This window comes from Leptonychotes weddellii, chromosome 2 (assembly GCF_054177405.1).
Source record: "Leptonychotes weddellii isolate Sample4059 chromosome 2, ASM5417740v2, whole genome shotgun sequence".
NCBI classification, from domain to species: Eukaryota; Metazoa; Chordata; class Mammalia; order Carnivora; family Phocidae; genus Leptonychotes; species Leptonychotes weddellii.
In genome coordinates, this window is record NC_138370.1 from 137,735,366 (window position 1) to 137,750,996 (window position 15,631).

A 15,631-nucleotide genomic window follows, 5' to 3' on the forward strand; every position below is an offset into this window, starting at 1 on the left:
ATAGATATGTTCAGAGTCAAACACAGTAGCACTTTATTAACAAGGATGAAGTAATATGATCACAAGGAAATACTCAAAGTCTAAATTCAATGCTATCTTGGGCAGCACAAAATGAATACTAACAAAGGTGGCATCCCAGTGTGCCTGTCTCACAGCTGTTCAATGGGAAGGTGGCTTGTAAGCAAGGAAGACCAGAGCAACACTGATACCAGACTGTACAATACTTCATTACTTTGAGAAGGGTAATGAATAGTTCTACCCCAAATGACAAAGGCGAGTCATTTTAGTATCTATTAATTGGGCCAAACAGTTCTGTTAAGTTCTAATACTGCCCACTACTGAACTCTGAAGGATTTCCTCTCTACCTCAGAAGTCAATGTTCATGCTCTTGACAGGGCCATTAAATCTTTCTGATTGAGACACTCCAAACCCATCTGATCTCAGAACACTGGGTCTAAGAGTCAACTTCTTACAACATTGATACATTTTCCTTGAGTTAATGGTGCTATATCAGCATAATGTCATCATAATCTGAAAACAATACGGGGTGCAAAGGAGTCCTAATTTACATATATATGTGTGTATATATGTACATACACACACATTTCATTACTACATATATATAGTATCCCATACTCCAGGATCACATGACAGAGAATTTATGGTTAAAATTGACATTTACTTTAGTTTTCCTGTGGTCATTCATGTAATGAAGTGAAGAAAGAACACCAGTATATTAATAAGGTCCCCTTTATCACATGATATTTCTTAGCAGATATTTGGAATGCTCAGAAGATTCGACTTTCAGTCTCCTAAGGCCTCCTAAGACATAATTTAAAGTGGGATTTGCTAGGAACAAGTATCTTCGGACTCTAGTTGAAACAGAAGTAGGTTCTGTTTAAATCCTAGGAAACTTTGGATAACATGCCTTGTTTGTGAAACTGAAGAAACACCAGATCACAGCACACAAAGAGAAAGAATGCAACAAAGATCAAGGTGGGAAAATGCCCCATTATTTTGAGTCCTTATCATCTGTGCAAAGCTAGGTGGTACAAGCAGGCCAAGTTTGACTAGGCAGAGGTTGAGGAAGATGTTTTCCTGTGTGACGACGCACAAGAAAATCATTTCATGAAATGTGGGGATGGGAGAGGGAGTAGCTCTGTGCTTCTTGCTGTGTTACCTTTATTATGTTCTTAGTGTCAGTACGACTAAAAATAGCCTGCAAACAAGAATGTTCTAATCACCAGCCACCTTTTCCACCTTTCTTCTTTTTCTGTTGCTGTTTCTTTTTTGTTGCTGGAGCCCCTGCAGGTTTCTGGTGTCTTGGGGGTATGATATTACTTGTAGATGCAGATGCTGTTGCTGCGCTGCCAGGTCTTGGGGAGGTTGGTGGGCTGCTCACAGTTTTACTGGCATCCCTGAAATCAGATCAGGAGAGTGCTGGTCATTCATATATTCAACAAAGGAAAAGACTATAAAAACATATGTACGTGGATTTCACTTTCTACTCCTAACAATCTCCCACACATATTCTGTTTCTTTTAAAGTGGGCTCCCCGACTTCCTATCCATTTTTCTTTTGAATACATTTACTGCTTTATAAAGAAAAAGTAATATATGGTTCATGCCAATTTTTAGAAAGCGTAGGAAAAAAAGAAAAAAAATTTAAATGACTCATAATCCTACAATATAAGAATAACTTTAGTAACATTTTTAATACTTCTTCCTAATCATTTTATTTATAGTATCTGTTGTTCTTTACACTCAATTAATTGAATGACTCAGTGTATTTAGCTTCCTTTTGAAGATACTGGAATCCTAATATTTACGATACAATTCTATAATCCTAATATTTATAATATAATCAAACCAAAACACATTTTCTTTCCTTTACATAAGTTTATTTGCAAAAAACACTTATTAAAGATATCTGACTGTATTCCTTATACTTGAAATATATTTTTAAAATTCTTACTAATGATCCTGAGTCCATCTGAGAAAGAATCAACCTATGCTTTGAGTGACTTCAACTGAGGAACAATGACTTACAGTTCAGATGAAGCTCCTGCAGTTGCTCCCTGGGTCCCTTTTCCAATCTGATCCTTCTTTTTACCCTTCTTTCTCCCCCGGTAGTAAGAACGTTCTCGCATTGGTAGCCATCTTTCTGGATCTGGGGTCACCTTTGGGTCGTAATTCTTAGGCAGTTTTCCTGTGTAATAAGCGTTAAAGAAATGAGATATGTCTATAATGGTTTCAAGATAGTTTGCTTAAGGGTGCCTGGGTGGCTCAGTTGGTTAAGCCACTGCCTTCGGCTCAGGTCATGATCCTGGAGTCCCAGGATCGAGTCCCGCATTGGGCTCCCTGCTCAGCAGGGAGTCTGCTTCTCCTCTGATCCTCCTGCCTCTCATGTGCTCTCTCTCATTCTCTCTCAAATAAATAAATAAAATCTTTAAAAAAAAAAAAAAGATAGTTTGCTTAAAGAATGTGTCCAAGGCCTGGAAATAAATAACATTAAAACTGAAACAAGTTCATCTGAGAAAGTTTTATTTGTATAATCTAGCCAGGGAAAAGACCTTATTAAGCATGATACAAAATTCAGAAGCCATAAAGGAAAAGACTTCACATATGTATCTTATTAAAAAAAATTTTTTTTTAAGTTTTATTTATTTTTAAGTAATCTCTGTACCTCACATGAGGCCCAAACTCACAACCCTAAGATCAGGAGTTCTGACTGAGCCAGCCAGGTGCCGCTATATAAAAAATGTTTAATTTCATTTGGTAAGAGATACATTTTTAAGAGAAATAACAAAAAAATATTTGCATACTATATAACAGAGTGGACTGATATTCTTAATATAGAAAGAGGTCTTAATAATCAATAGATAAATCATGCAAAGAAAAATGGGCACTGCTGTAATTAGGGTAAGCCAGGAGAAACAGAAGTCCTTAATCATGTGAAAAAATGTTCCACCTCACTAATTATAAATGAAAAAGGTAGCAAAATTCTATCAAACTAACAAATATTAAAAGCAGTAACAATACCCAGTGTTGATGAGATAGTGAGAAACAATCAAACACTATGGCAGAAGTGTACAATGGTATAGCCTTTGTAGAGAGTAATTTAATTTGGCAGTACTAGTCAAAATTAATACTTCTAGAAATTTATCCTGCAGATACCCCTAAGACACAAAGTTATATATAAGAACATGGGGTGCCTGGGTGGCTCAATCAGTTGAGCATCTGATTCTTGATGTCAGCTCAGGTCATAATCTCAGGATCATGGGATTGAACCCCACACTGGGCTACATGTAGAGTGGGAAGTATCCTTTTCTCTCTCTCTATCCCCCACCGCCGCTTGCACTCGCTCTCTAAAATAAGTAAATAAATCTTTAAAAAAAAAAAAGAATATTCTCTATGGTTTTCTTTAAAATACTTAAGTGTCTATCAGTAAGAGAATGATTAAATAAATTACAGTATGCCCACACTATAAGCAGCTATAGCTATGGGGACACCTGGGTGGCTCAGTCGGTTAAGCATCTGCCTTTGGCTCAGGTCATGATCCCAGGGTCCTGGGACTGAGTCCCGCATCAGGCTCCTGGCTCAGCTGGGGGGCCCGCTTCTCCCTCTGCCTACCACTCCCCCTGCTTGTGCGCGCACTCTCCCTCTCTCCTCCCTGCCCGACAAATAAATAAATAAAAAATCTTAAAAAAAAAAAAAAAAAGCTATAGCTATGGGTTAAAAAGTACATCCATATTTAATAATTTGGAGAAAGGTCTGCACAATACAGTCTAAAGTAGAAGATTAAAACAAATTATCCTGAAGACACTGTTCATACCAATTTTGTAAAAACTTTTATTGACTGAGCATGTAAATGTATGTATAATAATGTATGTTTCTATATACAAAAAAGTTATATTGTAATTATCTCTGGGAGTATAAATTTCGGGTAGGGAATTTTCCATGCTTTATCGCCATTGTATAATGACAGAAGTTTTGTTTGTTCTTAGAATGAGCATATATCGCTTTTAAGTTTTAAAAAATACTCATCTGGAAACCACAAAAAATAGAAAAGTGATATTGCAGGTTATTGCTACCTGTACTTATCAGCTGTTCCCTTGCAGTATTACTAATACATAAAACAAATACTTAGCGTGCAACTGAATCTCAGGTTTGTGAGTTAGAGACCCATGTTGGGCATGGTTTAAGCCTACTTAAAAACAAACGAAAGAAAGAAGGAAAGACAGAATGAATCTGATTTATACCGCAGATTTCCCAGAGTCAGGAACAGGTAGGTGGCTCCAGGGATAACCTCTGACTAGATGAAGCCAAACATGGTAATTCTACCCACTCTTGCCAGGAATTAAGAACACAGCCTAAGCCAATCAATGCATGTCACTCTCCTGGTCAATGGCTCAGGCTTGGACAATGACCTATGTTGGCCCATGAGATTAATGGGAAAGACATAACAACTGCAGAAAGGCCCTCTTTGAACTGCTGGATATAAATGACAAGCCCCAGAGGTGCCTGGGTGGCGCAGTCAGTTGAACATCCAACTTTTGGTTTTGGCTCAGGTCATGATCTTGGGGTCGTAAGACTGAGCCTCGTGTTGCACTCCGTGCTCAGCATGGAGTCTGCTTGGGACTCTCTCTCCCTCTCCCCCTGCCCCCCCCAGCCCCCACATGCACTCTCTAAAATAAATCTTAAAAAAAAAAGACAAGCCCAGACCGTTGCTAACAAACATAGGACTCTAATGGGATTCAGTTTTGTATACAGATGAACAAAGAGATACAATTTCTAGATCAGTCAACCTTTCCTATACACAGCCGTTTTCATAAACAGTCAGTTTGATGGAGTTCAGTTTATAGCTGAAAGCAGCCTAATGAATAAAGGGCTTACTATGTGCCAGGCATCATTCTGAGATCTTTACATGTGGTATCTCATTTAATCTTATGAGGTATATAACTATCACATACCATTTTATAGATGAAAAACTCAGGCAGGTACATTAAGTAATCTGTTCACAGTCACAGCAAAAGAGCAACGTTCACTAGAGCAACAATCTGAATTCAGGCAATCAAACTCTCTAGAGCTATAGTCTTTAAAGTAAAAAAAAAATAATTTATAGTCAAGACAAAAGTCAGTGTTCAAAGACAGTAGAGAGAACAGTAATTTTGTCTGAAGATTTTTATATTGGGCTAAATTCAAACTTTTATCTTGTAAAATCTAAAGATAAAAAAAAAATCCTTACCCTTCTTTTTCTTTTTCTTCTTTTTCAAATCTCCCTGTCTATAAAAAGAAAAAAAACCATTACCATAGTCATGATAAAATATTTACACAGCTTTAAACATGTGCAAAAGAGTGAGCTGGGCACTTTATCATTAGGCATTTAAGATGTGGCACTGTCTCACCAAAGTTAATAAACTAGCTGGGATATTAATACTGGTTAAGTTTAATCAAGCTTCACATACTGTAGTTTTTGGAAAGTCCTTTAAAAAAGAGGATTAGCTAGGTTTTCAGATTACATTCCCATACATTAAGTCTATGTAAAAAGAGAAGAAATCTGCACAAGCATGAAAATCTACAATACTATGTTAAGTTACATGTTTGGCAAAACTAGAGAACAGATAACTAAACACTTAGGCAAGAACATGCATAGGTATCATACATGCCAAGACTATCCCTGGGAGGGTATGTAAGACAAGTAACATTGGTAGTGACCTTGGAGAGAGGAGAGCACACAGGGATGGGAAGAAGCTTTTACTTTCTACGTTTTTATTTTCCAAATCTTGAACCTGGTGAGTTTACTGAATTTTTAAAGTAAAATCTTTATTAAATACACTAAAAAAAAAAGGGAAGGGGTGCTGAAAGGAGCATCAGAAATAAAACACTTCAAAAATAATTAAGTACTCTGATGGCTATAAGAGGAAGACATCAAAAATATCTCTGTACATAATCCTACATGATATGCCTCTATGGGAACTATGAAACAGTGAATTAAAATGATGAGACAGCAACAATCTCTGCCAAAAATTCATTCTACCAAGTCATTCAATTGTGAAAATCCTTTCAGGGTATCCTGAAGAATAAGAAATGCAACATACACTGTCGTACTTTAAAGAGCTTCATCTCTCACCCAGACTATGCAACAGTCTTCTAAACTGTCTCTACAAATCACTCTCCAGCCATACCTGCTATTTCCCAAAGGTTCTCTGCCCTTTTTTTTTTTTAAAGATTTTATTTATTTATTTGACAGACAGAGACACAGTGAGAGAGGGAACACAAGCAGGGACAGAGGGAGAGGGAGAAGCAGGCTTCCCGCCGAGCAGGGAGCCCGATGTGGGGCTCGATCCCAGGACCCCGGGATCATGACCTGAGCCGAAGGCAGACGCTTAACGACTGAGCCACCCAGGTGCCCCTCTGCCCTTTCTTATTTGCCTTTGCTCACACTTGGCCTAATTCATCCTCCTCAAAAGTCAACACAATCACCTCTTCCATGAGGTGATTTCCTAACCCCCGACTGTCCCCAGGAAGGACTATACCCCCTGGTGCTCTATGCCCTGCACAACCACAGAACATGCAATCTTTATTGCAATTACTGCAATACTTCCTTCTGCTAGACTTAGGTTCTTTTAAGGGCAAGGACCATGACTTATTTTTTGTCAACAATATAGTTTATCTTCAAAAGAAACTAAACCTTTGAGGTGCCTGGCTGGCTCAGTCAGTAGAGCATGTGACTCTTGATCTCAGGGTTGTGAGTTCAAGCCCCACGTGGGGTGTAGAGATTCCTTAAAAATCTTAAAAAAAACCCCAAGAAACTAAATCTTTGTATCCAAAAGTTAGTATAAAAGGCTTTAATAATGCCTAATGAAAATTATGTGCTGAAATTTAAAAGCCTAAAAGTCAATATCTTAATAATTGTTTAAGGAAAAGGAGAGGATTAAAGGACTAGAAAAGAACTATATTCTTACTAATTACTAAACTGTTTTGAAAGAGGAAAAAAGTACTGAAAATAATTAAATAGGGGACGCCTGGATGGCTCAGTCAGTTAGGCAACCACCTCTTGATCTAGGCTCAGATCATGATCTCAGGATCGTGAGTTCAAGCCCTGCGCTGGGCTTCACACTGAGCATGGGTGGGGGAGCGGGGAGACAGAGTGAGAGACAGTTCAGAGAGAGAGAGAGAGGAAGGAAGGAAGGAAGAAAGACCTTTAAATAGGCATTATTTGAAAATCCCCTTAAGATGTGGCTTGAATTTTTCAATTTTGGGGTTCTTGATAAGGTTTGAGGTGGGACTCTTATGATGAAATGGAATTTGGAACAAGGTAGTATTTCTGAGACTCCAATTCCTAATTTAGTTTTAAAAATCTATTATGAGGGGCGCCTGGGTGGCTCAGTTGGTTGGGCGGCTGCCTTCGGCTCAGGTCATGATCCTGGAGTCCCGGGATTGAGTCCCGCATCGGGCTCCCTGCTCGGCGGGGAGCCTGCTTCTCCCTCTGACCCTCCCCCCTCTCATGTGTTCTCTCTTTCTCATTCTGTCTCAAATAAATAAAAATCTTTAAAAAAAAAAAAAAATCTATTATGAGTGGGACGCCTGGGTGGCTCAGTGGTTAAGTGTCTACCTTTGGGTTGGGTTGTGATCCCGGGATCCTGAGATTGAGTCCCGCATCGGGCTCCCTGCTTAGCAGGGAGCCTGCTTCTCCCTCTGCGTACAGCAACCCCTGCTTGTGCTTGCTCACCCTCTCTCTGATAAATAAAATCTTTAAAAAAAAAATTAAGAGGTGCCTGGGTGGCTCAGTCATTGAGTGCTTGCCTTCGGCTCAGGTCATGATCCCAGGATCCTGGGATCGAGCCCCGCATCAGGCTCCCTGCTCCGTGGGGAGCCTGCTTCTTCTTCTCCCACTCCCCCTGCTTGTGTTCCCTCTCTGTCAAATAAATAAATAATCTTTAAAGAAAAATCTTAAAAAAAATTATTATGATGATAATGCTTTTTTACCAGAGTTCATAATAACGTTACTTATATGCTGTTGCTGATGTATTTTTTTTGTAAGTTAGGAAAAAATCTGTATTTCAAAAGCACTCAGCAAGGGAGAAAATGGGCGCCTGAGTGGCTCAGTCATTAAGCAACCTGCCTTCAGGCTCAGGTCATGAGTTCAGCGTCCTGAGATAGAGCCCCAACACTGGGCTCCTTGCTCAGCGGGGAGTCTGCTTCTCCCTCTTCCTCTGCCCCTCCCCACCATTTGTGCTCTCTCTAGCTCTCCCTCAAATAAAATCTTAAAAAAAAAAGAGAAAACAGTAAAAAACCATGAGAGCCACAAATTTGGGGAAGGGCTATATCTCTTCCATTCTCTATTCATCCCAAGTCTCTATCCATGGAATCTTAAACATTTCACTGTAGGCCTCCACTATGTTTCTGAGATGGCCAGGTGGTAGAAGAGTAAGAATTTGACTTCTTATAAGTTAATGAAGCTAGCTAATCTTTCCTCCAAATCAGTAAAATAAACCTCATTTGAACTCAGTATAGAATTAAGTACTAAATATACATAAAAAATTTACAGGTAAATAAAGTAGGGGACAACCAGCTAATGGAATACTATGCATAAAAGGAATGAAATATGTCTATACTAAGAATATGGAGAAGGGGAGCCTGGGTGGCTCAGTTGATTAAGCGTCTGACTTAGGCTTAGGTCATGATCTCAGGGTCCTAGGACTGAGCCCCTCATTGGGCTCCCTGCTCAGCAGGGAGTCTGCTTCTCCCTCCACCCCTCACCCCCACTTGTGCTCTAAGAAATAAATAAAATCTTTAAAAAAAAAAAAGAATATGGAGAAATCTCCACAACTTAGTAAATGAAAGCAAGCTGGAAAACAGTTAAGTACAATATAATCCCCTTCTGTAAAAAATGAATAAATGAATAAATAAATAAATAAATCCAAGGAAAATATTTCTAAATCACTTCTGTGTGTAAACACAAAGAAGATCCTGAAGGATATACACTCAACACCAGAGGTTAATTTGGGGGTGTGATGGGGGGAGGTGGTAAACAGGACAAGGACTAAGAACTGGGCATAGCAAAAAAGAAAGGAAAAAGAAACAAGAGGGACTTAAACTTTATTCATGAGGAATTTTCAGAGAATGTATTTTTCATTCCTTATGTAATTTAAAGTCCACATTAGAGAATGTTACAATGAAAACATTACCCTTGCTCCTTTGGTTGACTATCTCCAGCAACTTTTCCACCCTTTTTCCGAATGTAAGTAGCACCAGGAGAATTTTCAAGAGCCTCAACATCTACTTTTAGAGACATACTATCGGACGAGGGCAGGTGTTTACTAAGGCTGGGATTGAACAGGAGTTCAGGAACACAATATACACATATATATGTCTGCCAAAAGAAAAAGTCTTTTTTTTTTATGTCCTTTCTCAAAAGTAAAAAAAATGTTCTTAAATCTTCTATAGAACAAATTAGGGGCACCTGTGTGGCTCAGTCAGTTAAGCATCTGCCTTCAGTTCAGGTCGTGATCCCAGAGTTCCAGGATTGAGCCCTGTATTGGGCTCCCTGCTCAGCAGGGAGTCTGCTTCTCCCTCTGCCCCTCACCCCCACTTGTGCTATCTCTCTCTCAAATAATAAAATCTTAAAAAATAATAATAGTAACAAATTAGATTATAAGGTCAATTATATATTATATACCCTGAAAAAATAAAAGAGGTCATAATCTAATCATCTATTCCTTAACTCAGTGCTGTACTTCAAGAAGGGGCTTAATAAAATCTCTATTCCAAAACAACTATCAAACATAGATTTGCTCACTACAAAGGTTTTGACTTGTGGCTGCTCAGCATCCACAACTCCACCTTGGGTTTGGGGGCATACCCTGACTACAGTAGCACATGATCCAAACTTAGCCAATCAGGGCACTGGATCTCTTATCTTCAGTAACTGTTAGGCATGTGATCTAAGACATTTCAATGAGAATGACATTTCAGAATCTTTCACAACTACCCAAATAAAATACACTTTTTCTTTTGCTGCTGGACTTGAACCTGAAGAGATACAAGCTGCATCTTGACTTCATTTTTGCTTCTGATCAAATTATACCCCAAGTCGGATCTATTCCTATATTTTTCAGTCATGTTGACCAATAAATTCTCATTTTTGCTTTTACTAGTTAGAAGAGTGTTCTGTTTGTTTGTTGAAATTTACAACAGAAAAAGCCATGGTCAAAATAGGTATTGGAAGGTATCTAGCACGCTACTTGGGAGCTGTCTGAAACAATAATCAAAAGGTCAAAAGGATACGCTTTTGCCTTCTCGGGATCTACAAGTGAGTAAGCAGAAATAAGCTGCGCCAGGGTGTGAATATCTTTTGGATTTTGTCTAAAAAAAAAAAAAAAAGTTAGTGAACAGTTAGTGTACAGTTTATGAAAATGGAACAAATAAACAAGCAAAATAACCTTCTTGTATCAAATAACAGCAATAAAATTTGCATTTTTACATCTCCAGCTTTCAGAACTTACTTCCATAGCTGTTCTAGGTCACTAATTGCCTCTTTCTTCCGCCCATATTTGAGTTTGAAGTTTGCAGCTTCTCTTATCAAGGACAAATGAGCAGAAGATTTGGGCTACAGGTTCAAAAAAAAAGGAAAAAAAGTTTTAAGCTAGATATCTACCATGTTTGTGAAGTTACTACATTCATTAGACCTTTAAGATAGACCTATCTATTAAATTCCTCAAAGTTTTATTGAATACATGAAACAACAACAAAAATCACACAAACATACAGGGAGGGAGGTAGACAAATTATACAAGTGATGACCAATTTATGAATCTGGATCGAATCTGGATCACAACCTATCTTTTTTAAGATTGCCTATAACTAGAAATATTTCCCCATAATCAGATCTTAAAGATATGTCACCACAGTTCTCAAACACAGTATTTCCCAGAACATGGATATCCCTCTACTGCCTTTAGTACCAACGGTATAAATGCCACCTGTGTGCATGTATGTTTATAAGTTGGATACTGCCTATGCAGAGACTTATACCGGAAAAAATGAAGACGTTCCTATTCCAGGAAAACATGAGATACAATTATTGCACATATTTATTGTTTCACCACTTACTACCATGAGCTCTCCAGCCACTAAAGATAAGTACCCCCATATGCACTCACGTATTATTTTTTGAGATTATACACAAATACAACGAACCAGAAAGGCCTTCAAAACCATAACTGAGCTTTTTTTTTTCATTCTGAAATAATTCTTATTTCCAATAGCTTTATTTGGATCTGGTATACTTAAAAAAAGTAATTTGACAGTCTAACAGTATTCCATTCTTTAAATAGTGACTTGGAATATTTCAATTCTCATAACTTGAGTTCACTACTGCAGCTTTTCATTTTTACATAAAAACATGTCCTCATACAATTTACTCCATTTACTTACCTGATGGTTTTGATACCACTGGATAGCTTGCGTGAAGACCTCAATGGCACTATCAATATCCTCCTCATGGCTGTACATAGTCACTAATGCAGATACCTACCCAGCCGAAAGTATAAATTAATGAGTAAAATTCCCCTTTCTCTCCCAGAATAAGCTTTTTGAAAAATGAAAAAATTAGAAAACAGCAAATAAAAGTTGTTAGGCTCTCTGCCAGTACCAAATTCATCATTAAAAATTATTATCTTTCTGGGGTGCCTGGGTGGCTCAGCTGTTAAGCGTCTGCCTTTGGCTCAGGTCATGATCCCAGGGTTCTGGGATTGAGTCCCATGTCGGGCTCCCTGATCAGTGGGAAGCCTGCCTCTCCCTCTCCCACTCCCCCTGCTTGTGTTGTTCCCTCTCTCGCTGTGTCTCTGTCAAATAAATAAAATCTTTAAAACAAAAAATTATCTTTCTAGACCATAATAACTAGAAATACCATATACAACAGTGGTTCCCAAATACAAAGGTAGTTATCTATAAAATATAACTTTCCGGGCGCCTGGGTGGCTCAGTTGGTTAAGTGACTGCCTTCGGCTCAGGTCATGATCCTGGAGTCCCTGGATCGAGTCCCGCATCGGGCTCCCTGCTCAGCGGGGAGTCTGCTTCTCCCTCTGACCCTCCCCCCTCTCATGTGCTCTCTCTCATTCTCTCTCTCTCAAATAAATAAATAAAATCTTTAAAAAAATAAAATAAAATAAAATACAACTTTCCTCTTAAACTAGTGCCAGTTCACAGTTTGTTACTAGTGCGTAGCAAGCATAATAGTTGAGAATAGTGCTTAAAAATTAGTTTATATAATAAAACACTGCTGGGACATCTAATGTGTGATAGTGAGGTACACACCAGCGTGGCTAAACTCCCATGATAAGTTCTATCTGGCCTGAGCTACAAAAGGCCAGTGAAAAGCTTGCCTAGTGTGTTGGAGGGACAGCAAGGAGACCCATGTCGCTAGAGTAGAGCGAGAATAGGAGAAGCAACATGAGATGAGGACAGAAAGGAAACAGAAACAAGAAACTGGGTCTTTTTTTTTTTTTTAAGATTTTATTTATTTATTTGACAGAGAGAAACAGAGCGAGAACAGGAACACAAGCAGGGGGAGTGGGAGAGGGAGAAGCAGGCTTCCCGCCAAGCAGGGAGCCCAATGCAGGGCTAGATCCCAGAACCCTGGATCATGACCAGAGCTGAAGGCAGACGCCTAACGACTGAGCCACCCAGGCGCCCAAGAAACTGGATCTTTAAGAAAAATCAATAAAACTGATGAACCTCTGGCTAAATTGATCAGAAAACAAAAAAGAAGACCTGAATAACCAGTATCAGGAATGAGAGATGGTCTACAGATATTAAAGGGATAAATAGGAAATACCTGAACAACTTTTATGCCAGTAAGTTCAACAGTGATGAAGTGGACAAATTTCTTGAAAGGTAATAGAAGGCCAGATATGAAATTTTAGAAATTTATATTTGATTCTAATACAGAGTAACTGTAGTCCAGTCTTGAAAATATGAATCTTCAAAGGAGAAAGCATTACCATAATACATTACCAATATACATTTACTGAGTGCCAACTGTAAACAAGCTGTGTTAGAGGATACAGACATGAATAAAAGTCCCTGTTCAATAAATGTACATACCACCAATGATAGCATTAGCCTCTACTTTGAAATAGATGCTTTCACAGCTATATCGGTGATCTAAATCTGTGATGACTGAATCATCACAGAACTAAAAACTAAATTTATTGGCCACTATCACTAAATTTTTTTATCTCAAAATATCACATTGAAGACATGATAAAATAAATTAGGCTAAGAAATTCCCTATACAGGTTTTAGGTTATTTAAGGTTGGCTTTTAGTGATAATGTAAGGCTTAAATAGTGCCTGGCATATTTGCCTAAATAATAAACCAATGCACAGCAGAAAACAAAATGACATTAAATGCAGACCAGTAACTTATTTTAACTACTACTCCTACATTATGAATAAACAGAAATTAAATACAAAGAAACATCAAACATACCAATAGACTATAATTCCGCTTTTTTAGTCTTATAATATTTTAGTTATAAACTCACCATGCCTGGTTTATGCTTTAACTCTTCTATGCTTCTCAATATTAGACATGCTTTGGATATATTACCTTGAGAGATTAAAACATCATCATCACACTGAAGAAAACATATTATTAAAAAACAATAACAATAAGAAATTTAAGTCCTATTTTGTAGTATCTCCAAATACTCAAGCTTTGGGATCTTTGGGATAATGGTCCCAAGAAACAATATACCTTGCTTACACCCACAAAGAAAGTTAATGGCAGAGATTCTACCAGAAAAGAAGTCTCCCAACTCACCCAGTCTTTCTCCATTTTCAGACTGTAACTTAAAGGACATCCTACCCTTAAAGACTTTAAAACATGTTACTGCAGATGTGAGTGCAATGGAAAATTTCCTACAGTGTCAAAATACTGATTTTCTAGTCATTGTAAACATCAATAATGTAACCTTCCAAAGTCTTTAAAAGCAAAATAGAAACCAATGACAGCTCTTTCTTAGTAATTTTAGTAGGATAAATACTCCTCTCAAAAATAAACTAAAAACTGGATAAGGAAAGAAAATAAGGGAAGAGCAAGAAAAAGCAGAAGTGGGAAAAGGAATAAGAAATAAGAGAGGAAGATAAGGAAATGTGAGAATGGGTAATATTATGGGAGACCAACAATGTTTCTTTTTTCTTTTTTTTTTTTTTTAGGTAATCTTTACCCCCAATGTGGAGCTCTGAGGCTCAAACTCATGACTCTGAGATCAAGAGTCGCATGCTCTACCAACTAAGCCAACCAGGTACCTCAAAACCAATAATGTTTCTTAACCTTGTTTTTATTACTAAACACTAAGAAATCTCGTAAGACTTTCTTTTTTCTCTAATTATCAAGTATCCTGATCATTACCCATGAAATTTTCATTTTGGCCATAATATCTGTAATTTTTTTGGCCTCCCACCAAACAAATGATCCCTACCCCCATGTTGAGAATGCATGGTCTACACCAGAAATACAACTTCCTATGATGGAAATGTCTTTATCTATGCTGTTCAACTAGCCTCATGTGGTTATGAAGTTTCTATGTGGCTAGCACAAGGGAGGAACTGACTTTTAACAAATTTCATTTTATTTTTTTAAAGTTAAAATAGCTACATGTAAATAATGGTTACCAAAAGCTCTAGATAATCACTTAAGGCTAGTTCAAATCATGGCCAAAAACCACTAGCAGTTTTCTGTAGGATTCAAAAATGTCAGTTTTCATTAAATTTCCCTGCCTCTCTTTTCCCCCAAAGATATGGGTAAACTATAAACAAAGGATAAAGGGTTAAGTTAAGAAAGCTAAATGCAAAGTAACCCTTCTTTCATGCAAATACTAGCAAGTGACAGATATAAGCATTTCTACATATGACATACCCAGAAAATTTAAGTATGGTCTTTTGAAACATAGGAATCCTTTGCTTCTACCCACTTTCAAGGCATAGATTGAGAATCATTCTAAAAATTTAAGAATAACCTGAAAAAAAGGCTGTTTGAAACAGTAATAATTATGCTTCATCATTATGCAAAAAAATTTTTTTGCAAAATTTTTAAAACCACATAGTTCACAACTACTTCAGAAACATTTCAACCATGTTTCCATTAAAATATTTTAATCATGATGAAATAATTATTAATACCTTGGGAAATCTTCAGCTGTGCCATGGTCAGCTTAATTTCAGCTGCATTTTCTGGATGCTGATCTGAAAACTCCTAAAATGTTTTCAGTTGGAGGAAAAAAAAAAAATCACAATTTACACAACTAACCGCACACAGTTCAATTATCACTTCTACACAGAAATATTAAAGTTCTGGTTTCAGGTCAAAATTTTAATTCTGGAAAAACTTTGATTCCCATTTTGTTTTAAAATTATGCTCTGAGGGGCACCTGGGTGGCTCAGTCGGTTAAGTATCTGCCTTCAGCTCAGATCATGATCCCAGGATCCTGGGATGGAGCCCACATTGGACTCGCTGCTCAGCGGGGAGTCTGCTTCTCCCTCTCCCACTCCCCCCTGCTTGTGTTCCCTCTCCGGCTGTCTCCCTCTGTCACATAAATAAAATCTTAAAAAATAAAATAA

General features: G+C 37.8%; 1 protein-coding gene and 1 long non-coding RNA gene across 2 annotated transcripts in view; both read right to left on the bottom strand.

The window, feature by feature from the left end:
• Positions 1 to 9: 9 nt before the first annotated feature.
• Positions 10 to 15,631, bottom strand: part of SRP72 (signal recognition particle 72) — a 31,233-nt gene continuing 15,611 nt past the window's right edge. Inside the window, exons 11-19 of the mRNA XM_081812357.1 lie at positions 15,194 to 15,266; positions 13,555 to 13,619; positions 11,442 to 11,537; positions 10,511 to 10,614; positions 10,293 to 10,370; positions 9,194 to 9,331; positions 5,248 to 5,285; positions 2,049 to 2,208; positions 10 to 1,418 (exon numbers count right to left, since the gene is read on the bottom strand). Coding sequence (XP_081668483.1) covers positions 1,241 to 1,418; positions 2,049 to 2,208; positions 5,248 to 5,285; positions 9,194 to 9,331; positions 10,293 to 10,370; positions 10,511 to 10,614; positions 11,442 to 11,537; positions 13,555 to 13,619; positions 15,194 to 15,266 — 930 coding nt within the window. The 3' untranslated portion in view covers positions 10 to 1,240. The remainder of the gene's footprint in view (positions 1,419 to 2,048; positions 2,209 to 5,247; positions 5,286 to 9,193; positions 9,332 to 10,292; positions 10,371 to 10,510; positions 10,615 to 11,441; positions 11,538 to 13,554; positions 13,620 to 15,193; positions 15,267 to 15,631) is intronic.
• On the bottom strand, positions 6,232 to 9,187 carry LOC145720192 (uncharacterized). The gene is made up of 2 exons (XR_014143014.1): positions 7,588 to 9,187; positions 6,232 to 7,379 (listed from the first exon to the last, which is right to left on the bottom strand). It is a non-coding gene; the product is annotated as an uncharacterized LOC145720192 (long non-coding RNA).